The sequence below is a fragment of the Myotis daubentonii genome, chromosome 18 (assembly GCF_963259705.1).
Source record: "Myotis daubentonii chromosome 18, mMyoDau2.1, whole genome shotgun sequence".
NCBI lineage: Eukaryota > Metazoa > Chordata > Mammalia > Chiroptera > Vespertilionidae > Myotis > Myotis daubentonii.
In genome coordinates, this window is record NC_081857.1 from 36,330,065 (window position 1) to 36,347,490 (window position 17,426).

Genomic DNA, 17,426 nt, shown 5'->3' on the forward strand with positions numbered 1-17,426 from the left:
CTAACTTCACGATGTTGTCCAGTCCTTGATTTTTTTTACGTTAATGGGAGATGGGGTTAGGATGATTAAATTCCCAAGTTTCATTTTGCCACTTTTCAGTCCTCTCCTGTTACTCCTTTGTGAGCAGCTAAGAAGTATGGCTGGTGTGCGGGGTGCAAGGGAAAGGGCACGGAACTGGGCGTTTATCTCCTTGGTGATCTCTAGCTGCATCTGGCGCACGCGCTATGCTTTGTCGGGGGTTCGGTTTCTTTATCCTTTAAAGGATTTCACTTACTACCGTAGAATTCCCTTGTTGAGTGTTTCCTTCCCACGTACCGCGTGGGTCAGGGCTCAGGAACTGGAAGCAGAGCCGCACACAAATGAAAATGAAAATGAAAAGACGAAATAATTTGAAATATTGGGGGACCAGGCGGGCAAGTCCAACTCAAGGGGACGGACTTCCACCCGTGCTCAGGCCTCACCAAGCTTTTATTGATCTGGGATGCACCCATAGCATAGCCCTTAGGCAGGTGACCCCTGGCAACAGGCAGACTAGCCCATCAGCAAGGATTTACATAATAATAAATGGGGGAGTAGTTTCAGCTACCACTGTCTGGACAAACAGAGGTGGCGCCCAGCTCCAACCTTTGCTAGGGCTTCAAAGGCACCCAGCCTTGTGTGGGGGGGTGGGGGGCGGTTCTCTATGTTTATCAGATAGTGAAGACAATAAACTGTTTTCCCACATTCCCTTACCTCCCTCCTTTTCCTACCCAGTTTAAACATTTCCTCAACGTCTACTTCCAAGCCATTGTGCACATACCTTCCTTCTAGTTCTCTGATCAAGGGTATTTGTTGATCTGTGCATCTTCATAGGCCTCAAGGGCGGGAATTGTATTTCCTTACTCGGTAACACATCTTGGTTCATAATAGGAACTCAGTGTCTGTTGTTGCATTTAATTGAACCTCATCTGTTATGTATATTTTTATTCATTGTTCTCTCATAAGGTAATCCAAGAACTCCTTAATGTATGACTTTTCATTTAGTAGCAATGGAAATAATACAATTAAAGACAACCCTAACAAGTGCCAACATGTCCTAGGTGCTAAGGATACTAGTACACTCAATATGACAGACATGGCCCTTGCCTTCATGAATTCTACAGTCTAATGGTGGTAGGAGAAAAGCCTTTTTAGAAGTTTAAAATTGACCAAACTATGGGATATAAAGTAGTATTTAATGTAATTTAAAAATAGATTACACACAGCCCTGGAAAATGTAGCTCAGTGGTTAGATTCCCAGTCAAGGGCACGTACCTGGGTTGCAGGTTCAATCTGGCCCAGGGTTGGGGCACATGAAGGAGGCAACCAATCCATGTGCCTCTCTCACATCGATGTTTTCCTCTCCCTCTCTCTCTCTCTCTCTCTCTCTCCCCCTCCCTCCCTCCCTCTCCCTCTCTCTCTCTCCCCCTCTCTGTTTTCCTCCCTTCCACTCTAAAAAATCAATGGAACAAAATATCCTCCTGTGAGGATTAATAACAACAGCAAATAGATTACACAAGTATAAATATTTTGAAAATAAATATAAATATTTTGAAAACAAATAAAAAAGGAAATAAAAAACAAAAGAATAATATCAGATCACAGTACGATAAAATTAAAAATTACATAATAAAATATAATTCAAAATTATAAAAGATATAAATTTAAAAAAAATCTTAACTTGAACCATGAAAAGTGGTATGAACTCCTCCACAAACAGTCATTGAGCTGCTGTGTTTAAGGCATTCTGCCAGGTGATGGGCACAAGAGAAAGTATTTACAAATGGAAGTAAAGGGAAGAGCAAGAAGTTCAATCTGATTAGAGATAAGGTTTGTAGGTGAGATGATAGGATATAAACCAGTTTGAAGCTGACTCGCTTGTTTTACTGAGAACTTTAGATATTCTGTAGAAGATGGAAAATTTTTTATGGCTTTTGAGTAGAGAAAGGTTACATCCTCTCTGTACTTTGGAAGGAGAGAAGTCATATAGATATAATAAAATCTACAGAATACTTCCCAAGTAATACTTGATGAAATTATATCACTCAAAATGTATGTGTGTGTGCGTATATTTTAGCAGCCATAGATATAGATATAGATATATATATGTGTGTGTGTATATATATGTATATATATGTATATATATATACATACACACATACTTATTGTTAACAGTATTACAGATGTCTCCCATTTCTCCCTTCCCCCCTTACAACCTAGCCCCTACCCACCTTCCCAGGTCTTCACCACCTTATTGAATGTGTCCATGAACTATGCATATAAATATAAGTTTTTTTGTTTCTCCTCATCCCCCCCCCCCCCATATATTGAGGTATGTTAGTCTGTTCCATGTCTCCATGCTTTGGGTCTTACTTTGTTGGTCAGTTCATCAAAATGTCTATATTAACAAAAGAATGTCTAGAGTCTAGACTGTCCGAGAAGAAAGAGTACAGTGATTTAAGTTCATATATGAAAAATCCAGAGAAAGAAAAGAGTGAGTCAAAGTAAAGAAGGGGAAGAAATGCCAAATATAAAACTGAAACAGTCACTATGAATTCTTCATTTAACAATATTTGTTGAGTACATACCTACCATAGGTCAGGCAGGAGGCTGTGTACTTGGTGTAAATAATAATGAGCAAAAAACACTCAGTACTTTTATTTTCATGGAGCTTACAATAAACTGGGAGAGAAACAGATAAAATAATACTAATGAGTAAAAATTACTGTGAAAGAAAATGCTCCAAAACTTGAATGTGTTGATGGTTGTACAACTCTATAAACTTATTAGAAATCTACCTACTTAATTACTAAAACTGTACAATTAAAAAAATGGATATTTTTAGTGTATACATTATACCTCAACATAGCTACTTTCTTCAATCATCAATAGAAAAAATAGGATACATCATAATGTTGTATACAAGAAATTCATACATATTCCCCATGAAAATTGTCTCCTAAAATTTCTTTCTTTTTCTTTTTAAAAAAAAAATATATATATATATATATATTTTTTTTTTTTTTACAGAGAGGAAGGGAGAGGAAGAGGGATAGAGAGTTAGAAACATCGATCAGCTGCCTCCTGCACACTCCCTACTGGGGATGTGCCCGCAACCAAGATACATGCCCTTGACCAGGATCAAACCTGGGACCCTTGAGTCCGCAGGCTGACGCTCAATCCACTGAGCCAAACCGGTTAGGGCAGTACCTATGTTTTCCTCTATTTAATTTATCATTTCAGATCTTATATTTAGGTTTTGGTCCATTTTGAATTAATTTTTGTGCATGGCGACAACTGTAATCTAGTTTCATTCTTTTACATGTCACTTTTCAGTTTTCCCAGCACCACTTATTGAAGAGGCTTTCTTTTCTCCATTGGGTATTTCTGGCTCCTTTCTCAAAAATTATCTGCCTGTTACTCCTGTTGCTTTATTTCTGGGCTCTGAATTCTGTTCCATTGATCTGTGCATCTGTTTTTTGGCCAATCCCAGGCTGTTTGGATTATTGTAGCTCTGTAGTATAATTTGAAGTCAGGTAGTGTGATACCTCCAGTTTCATTCTTTTTTCTCAGGATTGCTTTGGCTTTTCGGGGTCTTTTGTGGTTGGTTACATACAAATCTGATGATTTCTCATTCTATTTCTTTAAAAAATGACACTGGGATTTTGGTGGGGATTGCATTGTATCTGAATATTGCCTTGGGTAATATGGCCAAATCATATACAGAAATAAAGAGTCAGAATTCCATTTACTAATACTCCAAAAATGGAAAATATATTAAATGAAATTACCTGAATAATAAGATAGACGTATGGAATATGTTTGAGGTAGATTAATAGTTATAGAAGTAAATATGCATGTTGATAGGTGGGTGGGTATCCCAGTGTCTCGTGAGAAGATGGCTGTGTGGTCATGTGACTTGCAGTCCTTCAGGTGGGAGGAGAATTCTTCCCGCAGGCTTCAGGCTTGGTGAGCCGCATGAGAGCCGAATGGTCCTGTCCCTTCTCTTGTCTTTCCTGTTCACTGAGGAGCTAGAGGGCTCACGCTGTGACTTCGTCTCACACCGATCCACATTTCCAATGACCAGAACTTCTGGATTCTGCCTGCTAATACCTTCTGAGATAACACGTTGCCCAGTTCATGCTCCTGATGACCCGGCCTGGCCGCCTCTGCTGAGCACAGCGGGCTCTTCGTGCTCCCTGCGTATCGGCTGCGTCTGAGCAGTTTGATGCGCAGCCGCTGAGTAGGGGTGGCTGCCCGAGACCGCGCAGCCCACGGAGCCCACGGGCCTGACATCCGCCTGCCCTTCCAGGTAAAACTTGGCGACGCTGATCTGGCGACTGGGGCAGCTTTTTCCGTTTCCTCTGCCTCTGTCTCCCCTCGCCCCTCATCCTCACCGAAGCTGGCTTGTTGTGATCTTGTTCACGTTTCCACACAAACCCGACTGTCTTTCTCGTATTTGAAACTGTCCTCTGACTTCCTAGTGTCCTCCCGGCAAACTCACATTCCCAGCTTGATGATATCTCCGCTTGTTGACGTTCCTGCAGCTTGCGTCATGCTATGTCCCGTTGCTTAGGCTCTGCTCGAGTCCCCGCTGCCGCACGTGCCCATGTCCATCCTGGCAAATTCGTGTCCATCCTCCGGGCCTCAGGTTAGACCTTTCCTTTGGGAACCTTCCTGGGACTTTAAATCTGAGTCAGAACGCGTTCCTCATGCTGGCCCCGCCTTGCCGCCATCCTCTTGTTCACCGTGTGCCCTCAGTCAGCGGTGACTTCCTTTTCTGCGCCTGGCTCTAGAGCAGTTTGATCTTTTAATGGCAATACAGTGGCAATTTCAGACGCTGAGAGGTCGAGCTGTATGGCAGGGCTTACTGATCTTTTATTCCCTGTTAAATAGAGTCTGTGAGGGCAGTCACCCCCATGCTTTCATCCCTCTGCTAAAGGTAGGACTACGGTCAGTCGTTGCAGTTATGCTGGGGGTATTAACTTAAAAACGAAAAGGCCGGCCCTAGCCGGTTTGGCTCAATGGATAGAGCGTAGGCCTGTGGACTGAAAGGTCCCAGGTTTGATTCCGGTCAAGGGCACCTGCCTGGGTAGTGGGCTCGACCCCCAGTAAGGGGCGTGCAGGAGGCAACCGATCAGCGATTTCTCTCTCATCATTGATGTTTCAAACTCTCCCTCCCTCTCCCTTCCTCTCTGAAATCAATAAAAATATTTGAAAAAAAAAACACACATGAAAGGCCCAGGTGAAAGGCAACAGCATTTATTTCAGATTTTATAAAAGCTTAGCTAGTCAGGAAGCGCGGATTCAGGCAGAAGCCCGACCAGTGTCCCAATCAGGAGGCAAAGGCAGGGGCACTTATGAGAAAGGGAAGGGGACGAGTACACAGTGGAAGGCAGGCGTTTCTACAGGTGCAGACAGCTCATTAGTGACGCTAATTCTAAACTGTGTTTCCTTTCAGTCCCCTGGTCACATTACCTGCTTCCTTGTTATCCTTGCAAACAGTTCCTTTAGGGCACAATGTTGTTGAGGCCCAGCCCAAAGGTTGCTGCCAGTCCGAACGTCTCAGAGGTTGGAGGAGTGAGACGGGCAAGGCCGTTGCTCTGGGGTGGCAGCTGCGACTCCATTCGTATTATTTGTTTAAACGGGCAGGTGAGAGAGGGCTGACACAGCCTTTGAAGATGGAGCCGCTGTCTTCCCAGCTCCAGTGGAGTGTCTGGCACGTGGGAGACACACCTTGAATGTTTGTTGATTGAATGAATGAACGAATGTGTTTCTGTTGCTAAGGGAGCTTTTCACAGTTTGGTATTTATCGCTGGTCAGTGCTCGTTTTCATTTTATAACATAGGTGAAAAGTCTAGAAAGGACCAGCTCCTTTAAGGAGCCTGAGGAGTAAGCCTCTCCAGTTAGAGGGAGTCAGAGATAGAGACCAAGAAACTCAGTTACCTTTGCATTTCAAAGGGCTTTTCTTTACTCCTGTTTCTGTTCCCTCCTAGGGCTTCAAAAACAAACCAAAAAAGATGGGTCACATAAAGGCAGACTTGATTGACGTTGACTTAATCCGAGGTGAGTTCGAAATTGGGTTGGTTTCTCGTGTGTATTATTACTCCATGCGGTACTGAAGGTTACTTTTAGCTATCGTCTCTATGTGAGAATGTACTTAAATTTCCCAAAGTAATCTTACCTCACCGTTCAGGCATTAGCATCCCCCTCCCCCTTTGCTTAAGTCCCGCGTGGCTACACAAATTACATGGTTTTCCACATGACTCAAGAGGGAGAGATGAATTTATAGTTAAGACAGATATGCAGCATGGTATAACATTCAGGCGAGCCTGACTCATTTTGAGCGTGTGTCCTCATGACTGCGGCAAGAAGTTATTACGTCTAAGAGGATTCTTTTTATTCGGCTATATGCTGACTTTTTTATGTGCTGATTTTTGCTCTCACCTGTTTATCATACAGTGTTACAAGTGGGCATCAGTGTACAGTGTATGCAAATGCTTGACGTTTTGTCTTATTATACATTTAAAGGCTCAACATTTGCCAAAGCCAAACCTGAAATTCCGTGGACATCTCTGACGCGGAAGGGGCTCGTTCGAGTGGTGTTTTTCCCGTTGTTCAGCAGCTGGTGGATTCAGGTCACCTCTTTAAAAATCTTTGTTTGGCTGCTACTGCTTTACCTCATGCAAGGTAATTGGAGGAATTGGAACACGTGACGCCCATTTCTTTTTGCTGTTTTTGCTGTTAGATGGTACAGACCTTACTGTGCTTACATTGACCCTTTCATTTGGTGGTTGAAAGTGCAAAGAAATGAAGGGACCTGGGGACATACAGCGTTTGGAGATCATCTTAAAATTATTTGCTCGGAGAGCGCAGACACAATGGTCTAACTCGCCTCCCCCCATCTGCCTCACCGCCAGGCCTCTCCGTCTCTTCCTCGGTCTGGCATTGAGCACGGGGTCACCTCCAGGTGGGATCCCCATTCTCCTCTAACCTCTGGGTATTCTCAAGCCCCATTGCTTTAAATATAATGGATATAATGGATACGCTGATGGTTCTCAAATGTGTGTCTTCACATCCCTCTGCTGAGCTTCAGACTCCAAATGCCATTGCTGGCCTGACATTTCCGTGGAGATGTAACAGGGGTCTTGAGCTTAGTCAGATCCAAAATGGAACTCTAGATTTTTTTATCCAAAAACTTTTTATTTTTTTTGTACAAGCTTGTTCCTTTTTAGGACTTGCATTTCATTAAATGATGTCATCAACCACCCAGTTTTCAGTTTTCAAGTGAAATATTAACTTTCTAGTCTTCCCTGCCATCAGCTCTCACATCCAGCCTGTCACCAAGCCTGTAAGTTCAGCCTCCGAAACACGTCTTGACTCTGTTTATCTGTCTCGAGCCATCGCCGTCCCCAGAGCCGGCATCCCTCTGCCTGGGCCGCTGGAGCCCGGCTGCTCTGAGTCATCTTCCTACCAGCCGTTCCCGTCACAGCACTTGGAGGAATCTTTTAACACAGGAACCATATCCTGTCCTTTTCCTGCTGGAAACCCTCTAGTCTAGTGATTCCTCACTGCCTCTAAAATAAAATCAATCCCAGCTCCTCACCGTGGCCCGCAGTGCCCCACGTGACCTGTTCCTGCTGACCGCTGGACGTCATGTCTTACCGCTCTCCTCCGTGCTCACTCTCCACGCAGTGGCCTTTTTCTGTCCCTCACACAGAGCTCTTCGCTCTGAAACAACCCTAAGGCTTTTCAGGGGCTGTCTTCTTTCTGTCCTTAAGTTCTCAGCTCAGATGGAAGCTGTCACTTCCACAGAGAGGCCATCCTCTCTCTGCTTCCTAATCAGCCCCCCTCCCCCAGTCCTGGCCGCAGGAATCCATTCTCATTTGCCTGTTACACGGCACCACCCGATGTTTTGCCCTCCTCACCCTGTGCAGGGACCAGGCTGTCCTCTTTAGCACTCTGTGGCCACTGCCAACCCGGATGCCTTCTGCAGGAGGGCAGTGGACACTGGTTGTCCCTGTGCAAAAAGACACGGGTTAGCACACAGAGCAGTGGCGGTCGGGTTGGGTCAAAGGATTGAGAGGGATTTTTGTGTTTGTTATGTTGGTTTTTCTGAATTAAGTTATAAAAATGACAACCTGTAAGTTTCATTTTCTAAAGGCATGACAGTGCCGCCCAGTGGGATTTCTGTGCCGATGGAAATGTTCTGCACCCACAGTGCCCAGCACAGCAACTGCCGGCCATGTGGCTACTGGTGCTCGAAATGTAGTTAGTGTGAATAAGGACCTGAGTTTTAAATTTTATTTCACTGTGATGAAGTCTTCATAACTATCATTTTAATGGCTGTATAATATTCCATTATATGGGCATACACTCATTTTAATGCCTTTTTTGTTGTTGTTAATCCTCACCCGAGGATATTTTTCTGTTGATTTTTAGGGAGAGTGAAGAGAGAGGGAAAGACAGAGAGAAACATCGATGTGAGAGAAACACATCGATTGGTTGCCTCCTGCTCTAGCCCTGACCAGGGCCTGGGCCGGGGAGGAGCCTGCAACTGAGGTACGTGCCCTTGACGGGAATCAAACCCGGGTCCCTTTGGTCTGCAGGCCAATGCTCTATCCACTGAACCAAACTGGCTAGGGCTCATTTTAATGTATTTATAATAGTCTGTCATATGGATTTACCATATATGCCTTCTTATAGTTGCTCAGTAATCCATTATATAAAATTTTATAGCTCCATAATTTACATAACTGTTTCCAAATTGTGAGCATTTAGGTTGTTTCTGATTTTTTTCTTTTAATACCATCATGAACAAAGTTTTCCATATTTTATGTTATTTCTTTAGCACTTATTCTCTGAACCAGAATTGACAGACCAAAGGGTGTCAGCATTTTAAGGATTTTAGTACATACTGAGTTAGGCACAAGCAGGTTTACAGTTGTGAGTACATGGAACAGTTTATTCTTGCATTATTATTTATTATTTTTTCCATATAAACAACTATAAACCTCCTTTTGCCCCACCTTGTCTAGTGAAATTGTTGGTGACACAGTTCTTTTGGAAAATAATAGATGAGGGTGCCTGTTTTACCATAGTCTGAGCAGCATTATTATAAATTAAAAAATTGTTACCTAATTTGATATACAAAAAATGGTATTGTGCAATAATTATTTAAAAAATAGTATTGTGCTCCTTTAATGTGCATTTCTTTGGTCACTTGTGAGAGAAAGTTCCATATCTTTCCACGTGTTCGTTACTGAAGAGTTTCTTTTGTGTTGAGGTAAGTTGTGTATTAGGTTTCATAAACTCTTGGTCTCCGTCTGGACTAGACGTTCTGCACCATCGACTCGTGCGGTGATTCTTGGGCTCGCACTGCTGGACAGGGCTCCGGTTCTCACTCGGCTAATGTGCAGGTGGATTGTGTGTCAGGGACTCATGTGCTGTTACTGGTGTCCTTGGTAAAATGGTAGCTTTTTTGTAGAAATAATTTATAGACTCGTTAGAATTGTGTAAGACGGACGACCCCTGAGGCTTCACGTTCTGAAACCTCTTCTTTTCAGTGATAGCACTCGTGTTGTACCTGATGATGCCCATTGTGAATGTCAGCGAAGTGCTTGGACCTTTGTGCCTTATGCTCCTCATGGGAACCGTCCACTGTCAGATCGTGTCCACGCAGATCGCAAGGCCGTCGGGAAGCAATGGGAGTCGGAGAAGAAGGTGAGCTGAGACGTGCACTGGTGGTCGGGTATGTTCTGGGAGAGACACTGTAGACCCTGAAAAACCTTGGATTAAAGTAATAAAAAAATCTTCCCATTTGCATGTATTTTTTATTATTTTTTGGCTAAAAAAGGAAAGAATGCTTTGCTTTTCATTTTTCTCCCGGTTGCTAAGAAGACTTGTCATGAATTTTTAGTCACAGGTGGGACTTTGTCATTCAGTACAGTTGCTTAAAAGGAAATTCCTATACTATTTTCATATTATTATTTATTAAAAAAATATATCAAATAATGATTTTGAAAAAACATTCTTCTTCAGAATTCAGTCTTAATAAAAATTTGGTGAAAACTCACTATAAACAAGGATCTTGATACAATTGGGTTACTGCTACTAAAAATTTCACCTTGTCTCAATAGTGCATAATAAGAATGGATTTCTAAGTGCTCTGAACTTCTAGTAAAGATTGATTTGACTTTTCTCCACGTTGCCTTCATGTCGTGATTGGTTGGGTGCTATGTGCGGGCTTTGAAATTGTTAAAGGTCTCTTAGGCATATGTGCTTTTATTTTTCCTCAGGGTACCTGTAGATTTTTGTTTCCTTAAGCAGGTGCTAAATAAGATTATTTCCATTTGATGTAGTGAATTTCAACATATTCTTATTTTTTAGTAATTTTCTTTCTTTTTTTGAGTATTATTTTCAAAATAAATTTTTTTCCCCCCAAAAGAAGATTCCTTGAAAATTCAGGTCAGTTGATGTAATGCTTGCTGAGGGAATCGGGTGCTGTGCTGTGTCTCGGTGGTGTTTATAGGACGCATCCTTTAACTGCGTGGGAGAGCAGGACTAAGCGGCCAGTTGCTATTATTTTGTGCTCTCCTGATTAAATGCGCCAAATGGGTGGATTTCCGACATCCGAACTTACAGGCATCGTGCCTTCTGCTGGGGGTGCCCGGGAGGACGGCGTCATGCAGGTGAAAGCTGCTCTCCCGCAGTGTTTTTGGATAGCGGTTCTATTTCTCTAATGATTGAACAGGATGCTAGCACAGGTCTTTGTTTGGCACCTCTTTTTGCTCTTAAGTCAGAAATATCCCTGCTAATTGATCTTCTTTATAGGAAGTTCATTACCCTTAATTTCAGGTGGCAGCAGTTAGGATCACTTTCTGGACGGGATATTTTGGGCAGAAATAGAAAAGGTCTTGAATCATCTGAAGTGTTGAAATGTTTGTGTTTTTTATAGAAAATTACGAAAAACTGTGAATGGTGACGGGAGCCGAGAAAATGGAAATAACTCCTCTGATAAAGTCAGAGGAGTCGAAACTGTGGAACCCGGACCCTGCACCAGTGGCTTTTGGGGGACTCTCTTTGGCAGCAGGTGAGCAGCCTCGCGTGGAAATGTTTACGTGACTTTGTCTTCACGTCGGTGTTTACGTGGCGTAGACTCCGGCTGGGCTCCGGAGCACCCAGTTCTCATCGCGGCTGGCGTTGGAGGCGCTGCATGAACTGCCTACTCGGCAGGTCCCCACTGTCTGTCAGTCACCTGTAAGCCCGGGAGCCTGCCACAGTGTCCCCTTCTGCTCGGCCTTTAGTGATGGTCAGCCACAGGATCCCGAAACACAACCCTCCGAAAGGGCAACTGTCGTAGCCATGCGAGCCTACGTCAGGGCGAGGACGTATTTGGAAAAGATGAGGCCGTTTTCAGTGTCCACGCCTGGGAAGGGAGGCGGAGCTGGCGTCGGGGGCTGTGGGGCGGAGGGAAGTGGGCCCAAGACACCCTCCCTCCCAGAGCCCTGCAGGCTGTGACCACACGCGTAGGACTCAAGACTGGCTGCATATTAATGAGTGTGACTCGAAAATAAAGTTCTTTAGTGACCGTTTTGAAGATGAAGTATGTTCACATATTTCCCCAAAGAGATATGTACACGCCTTAGCTGGTGTGTGTGAGTTCTACTGAGCATCGTGCTGGGCCCTGGCCTCCCCACCCGCTGGCTTACTGTGGAGTTAGTGGGGGGAGGGGGCGGTCACCGCACAGATGCCACATGACCGCATGCTGACCGCAGGCCAGGCAGCCCCAGACGGAGGGTCACTCTGGAGGGGGGGAGTCCCCAGGAGCCACGCCGGAGCGGAGCGTGGCCGGGCTTTGAGGCACCGGAGAGGGACGGACATTCTACAAAGCGGCCCGTCAGGCGCTGGGAGGGAGGGGCCGTTTGTGTTTGAGGGAACGTGGGGAGGACGGCACCTGCTTCCTGGCAGAACCGGCAGCACAGGCCTCCTCTCAAGGAACTGACGAGGCTTTAGAGACGGGGCGGGGGGGGGGGGGGAGGGGTAACCATTGCCTTCCTCCACCTCAGCAAGCGAGAAGTCTAAACAGGATGGCTTCTGAATGTTCTAGATTTTCAGAGTAAAATCGAATTTACTGGGTTTCATGGAAGATGCTAATTTCAGGATGCTCATCAGTCATCTTTTTTCTTTGTTAAAAAATAGGACAAAACGAGGAAAATTAACATGTAACAAAGAGACCGAGACCAACAAGGACACCGGCTACCTGCGTCCCATCATTAAGAAGCGACAGGCTCGGCCAGAGGTTAAAACGTGGCCGACAGCAGAGAAGGCGAAGTTTTCCGACGGGGAGCAGTGCCGCAGGGTAAGAGCTGTGGGTGAATCTCACAGGATCTTTTCTCTCCGTGTGAAATGTTTCCCTTCTGACACCCTGAGAGATGGGAAATCGTGCTAATGGGCTTGTATACTTTCTCTTAACAAATAAGCGACATATAAACGCACAGGCCGTGAAAGGGAGGCTGTAAGACTGTAGCTCAGTGGTTCTCAACCTTCCTAATGCCGCGACCCTTTAATACAGTTCCTCATGTGGTGGTGACCCCCCAATTTCATTGTTACAAATTGAACATAATTAAAGCATAGTGATGAATCACAAAAACAATATGTAATTATACATGTGTTTTCCGATGGTCTGAGGTGACCCCTGGGAAAGGGTCGTTCGACCCCCAGAGGGATCGCGACCCACAGGTTGAGAACCGCTGCTGTAGCTTATTCTTCCCGTTTCTTGGACTGGAGTTGGGATGCACCTGCTGCGGACCCACCTGGCAGCGGGGCTGGGGATGTTATCGCCGGGTTCGGGGAGAGGCGTGAGGTGTGGGAGCCTGCGTTCTAGGTTTGGGGAGAGGTGTTCTGCTCTGAGTCGGAGACGGACTGCTGCTTTATCTCGAAAATGTGTTCTCACTTGTTAAACTGTGACATTACGAAATCACAAAAGTAGCGAATATTTTTGAGTCGTTCCTACAACCGGGCACTCTTCTAGGCCTTTGCCTGGAGTCACTCAGGCCATTTTTTCAACAGGCCTGCGACACGGGCACTTTGACTGTCATTGCTTTTCAGGAGGAAACCGAGCCCCAGACACACAGGAACTGGCCTGAGGTGGCCGGGCGGGGCGCAGACTTGGTGCGACTCTTGCCCGTGCTTCTCACCACCCCGTAGCCTCGTGGCTTAGGCCGTTTAGTTTCAAGTTCAGCATTTTGCTGTCTTGCGGTGAGCGCTGTAGGGTCGTGGGTTGTGTGGAGTTGCCTGGCACTGCGTCCTGGGTTGTGCTGCGTGGTGTGTGCACGTGCAGCTGCTGGCGTGTCGGGGCCCTGGAGGAACTGCTCTCTCTGCAGGAGGCTTTCCGGCGCGTGGGGAACGGCGTGTCGGACGACCTGTCGAGTGAGGAAGACGGGGAGGCCCGGAACCAGATGATGATCCTGCGCCGCAGCGTGGAGGGGGCCTCGAGCGACAACGGCTGCGACGTCAGGAACAGGAGGTCGATGCTCCCGCGGCACGTCAGCTCTCAGGTGGCCTTTGTAGCTGATGCGAGTCTAGGCGTTAACCTGTAAGTCATCGCATAGTCACACCGTGTTTAACACGTGTCCTGTCGCCCGCTGGCTTGATATTTGGCAGGTAACGAAAACCACCACCAAGTGGTGTCACTTTATGCGGGATTCCGACAGTCTGGCCGAGTCCGAGTTCGAATCGGCAGCCTTCAGCCAGGTAATGGGTCCCCTGGAGAGAGCATTGTCCAAGTGCAGTGACTTTCTCATCCCTTTTCGGGTAGTTGTTCCAAAGCGGTGTTTATAGTTTCCCTGCCCCTCCCCTGCCTCCAGCTCTGTCCACCTAACAGCTTCTCACCCAGAAAGAGAATGAACTCTTTTCATTTGACATAATCTTTTTTGTGTATTTTTCTTACTGTTTTCTAATGAGATTTATTGGGGCTGCATTAGTTAGTAAGGTTACATAGGTTTCAGGGGTGCGTTCCTATGACACATGACCTGTGTATTTACTGCATGGAGCACTCACCACCCTAAGTCAGATCATCTCCCGTCGCCATATATCTGGCCCCTGCCACCCTTTACTCACCGCCCCATTGTGACCTAGTCTTACGGTCATAGGTGATGCCCAGGTAACAAGAAGCTTGCTTAATATTCACCTGAAAAGGGGAGGTTACGTCTGATGAGGACAGGCTGTTGGGAAAGGACCCCTGAGAGGTGGGAGCGGACGGTCCCCTCATGAAAGCTAGGGGCCGGTGGTCCATGGGAATGCTGTGATCAGGGGTAGAGCATCTCCGTCACGTGAGGTGAAGCCTTGTGGTTGACGTGGGAAGGCTTGCCAGCCGTTGCCATAACCGTGTTCCTGTTACTTCAGATGTGTGACCGTTTCTAAAAATGAGTGAGAACATTCCTTTGTTTTCCTTTAAAGTGCTCTCGATCTGGCATGAGTGGCGGCTCTCGCAGCCTCCACATGTCGAGAAGAGACTCCGAGAGCACCCGCCACGACTCGGAGACCGAGGATATGCTGTGGGACGACCTGCTGCACGGCCCGGAGTGCAGGTCCTCCGTCACCAGCGACAGTGAGGGGACAGCGCCCACCCTGCACTCGGGGACCAAACGTGACCCCAAAGAGGATGTGTTTCAGCAGGTCTGTACAGGCGATGGCAACAGGAGCCGGATGTACTGTGTGCTTCCCCTGTGCCAGCACCGTATGGTCTCGTTTCACTTTATAATCCTATTAGGAGATGCTTTTATTATCCCTAATTTAGAGATGAGGAAATGGAGCCTAGCATGATGATTTTGACTTCCTTTGTACTCTTTGGACTCACAGTATAATTTTAAGGCATATGTAAGAACTAGAGGCCCAGTGCACAAAATTCATGCACAGGTAGGATCCCTAGCGGCTGCCGGCCGCCAGCCGGGGCCTTCCTTCATTCTGCGCTGCCCCCTAGTGGTCAGCGCACGTCATAGCGAGTGATTGAACTCCCAGTTGGTCAAACTCCTGAGGGGACACTATGTATATTAGGCTTTTACATATATCTATGCAAAGTGTCCCCTCGGGAGTTCGACCAGAAGACCTAGAGTTCAATCACTTGCTATGACGTGCACTGACCACCAGGGGGCAGCACGGAATGAAGGGAGGCCCCGGCAGGCGGCCAGAAGGCCCGGATTGGCCCTGATTGGCGGCCAGGCCTAGGGACCCTACCCGTGCATGGATTTCGTGCACCAGGCCTCTGGTAGGTAGATAACTAGGTAAGGTAAACTCACATGTCAAATGGGATTCACCATGCCCCAGTCCCCACACCTCAGCAGCTTTCGGTCCCCATGTTTCTGAAGGCCACCACTAGCCACCCAGGCAGAAGCAGTGGGCATTCATGCCCTCCCCCACTCCCCGTGTTTCTCAGGGTCCTCACTGGCTCTCGATCCTGCTGTTGAGCATCTGTCTGTCCTCCCGGGCCCCCTCCCCCGCCCACTGCTCAGTGCCCACCATCATGGCTCCCAGCTGGTCCTCACAGCGGCCCCTGCACTGCATTTTCCACGCTGCAGCCAGAATCATGTGTCAGATCTCATGTCAGCCCTTTAACGTCCGTGGCTTCTCCCCTTCTGGATTATTCGATTCTGTTCCTTTATTGGTTTTGATACAGTCTCACCTCTGACCACTCCTTCCCTGCTCATGTGCAAGGACCACATGTCAAGGACCACATCTGTCTTGTGTACATTGTATCCATAGTGCATGTCACATAGTAGGTGCCTGATAATTTTTTTTTTTTGCCAAATCAGTAAGTGCTCATCAACATGCTAAGCATTGGATTGGGGTAGAGAGAGCATACACCATAGGGTCCTCTATTGGAAAGTTATAGTCCAGTTTGGGATAAGATTACGATTCGGTGAATAAGTCCAGGACACTCGAAATGCAGCCTGTATTAGATGCTGACTTGTCTGACGTAGACTGTAAGGCCTTAGTTTCAGGGACGGCCACAGGAGGCCTGTGGGGACCAGAGAGGACCATGCTGGCGAGATGGGACCCGAGCTGCTCGCTGCCAGAAGCACAGGCAGGACCTGGCCCAGGAGGGGCTGCTGTCATTGTGACCGTCTCTTCTGAGGGTTCCTGTGCTTTGGTGTCTGGTTAGACTGGAGAAAGGCTTCTTGCTCAGTTACTCACGTGATACCCGCGGCCTCGCGCCTCTCATAGCTAACTGCCTGCTTCCCCGGAGAGCGGTGTTACTCTGGAACAGCTTTCCTCGCTGTCCGATGAGCACTCCAAGCTCACCCTCACGTCCGTGCGTTTAGAGAGGGAAGCAACCTTGGAGATCGTGGTCCGGTTGCTGTAGAAGACCTTCAGCTTCTCTCCAGGTTAAAAAAAAAAAGGCTTAGCAAAGAAAAAGGGCCCAGAACTCAGCATCTTGGAGGTGGCCATTGGGGTGATGAGCTTTGTGAGGGAGACAATAGGAGGAGGAGGCTGGCCGTGGCCGAGGTCGCCTGGGAGCTGGACGCGGGGGACATGCTGATGGAGGAGAGAAAGCGTGGATAGAAACAGCTCTGTTTTTCTTCTCAGAACCACTTGTTCTGGCTTCAGAACTCAAGTCCCGCCTCTGACCGAGTCAGTGCCATAATCTGGGAGGGAAACGAGTGCAAGAAGATGGACATGTCTGTGCTGGAGATCAGCGGCATCATCATGAGCAGGGTGAGCTCTTCGTCGTGAGTTTTTGGATTTTTTTTTTCCAAAAAATCTATTTCGTGACCAGCAGCGGTTCCACAGAACTGTTCAGTGATCGAGCAGTTTCCGAGACACAGACTTACGCATTTTTAATTTTGCAGTCAGTCTTTAGGTGGTAATACTTTTGTCGTGTTACAAAGGTCTCTGAGCACGATCCGGTGTTCAGGTATATCCTACACATGTTCCTTAGCTCCTGTGAGCCTGATTTGCAGTGAGATCTAAAAGACATAAATCCGGACATGGTTTTTATTTTTACATCCATTAGATGTAAAGGTTAAGTCTTTAATCACCTCAGTAGTATTTGACAAATACTGCTGCCTAACTCCGTTCAGTATGTGTAATGCCGGGCATTTTGAATTAATTCCCAGGTCAGCGCGTACCAGCAGGGCGTGGGCTACCAGATGCTGGGCAACGCGGTCACCGTGGGGCTCGCCTTCTTCCCTTTCCTGTATCGCCTGTTCCACGTCAAGGGCCTGGACCAGCTCAAGTCCGTCTCGGCCGAGGAGCTCCTGACTCTGTTTTGTGGGGCTCCGCCTGTCACTCCTGTTGTTGTTCTGTCCGTGATTAACTTTGTTGAACGGCTGTGTCTCACGTGGATCTTTTTTTTCATGATGTGTGTGGCGGAGAGGACATATAAACAGGTTGGTGGGACTACAGTT

At 46.7% G+C, this 17,426-nt stretch overlaps 1 protein-coding gene across 3 annotated transcripts in view; it reads left to right on the plus strand.

Moving 5' to 3' along the window:
• Window positions 1–17,426, plus strand: part of PHTF1 (putative homeodomain transcription factor 1) — a 29,552-nt gene that overhangs the window by 4,050 nt on the left and 8,076 nt on the right. The window contains exons 4-13 of one of the 3 annotated variants that reach the window (XM_059675098.1): window positions 6,015–6,084; window positions 6,550–6,708; window positions 9,585–9,741; window positions 10,976–11,110; window positions 12,220–12,379; window positions 13,404–13,577; window positions 13,684–13,773; window positions 14,479–14,697; window positions 16,606–16,734; window positions 17,136–17,408. In XM_059675098.1, coding sequence (XP_059531081.1) covers window positions 6,015–6,084; window positions 6,550–6,708; window positions 9,585–9,741; window positions 10,976–11,110; window positions 12,220–12,379; window positions 13,404–13,577; window positions 13,684–13,773; window positions 14,479–14,697; window positions 16,606–16,734; window positions 17,136–17,408 — 1,566 coding nt within the window. Of the gene's footprint in view, window positions 1–6,014; window positions 6,085–6,549; window positions 6,709–9,584; window positions 9,742–10,975; window positions 11,111–12,219; window positions 12,380–13,403; window positions 13,578–13,683; window positions 13,774–14,478; window positions 14,698–16,605; window positions 16,735–17,135; window positions 17,409–17,426 lie in introns of those variants that run through there. The other 2 variants (XM_059675099.1, XM_059675100.1) reach the window with 2 other exon arrangements.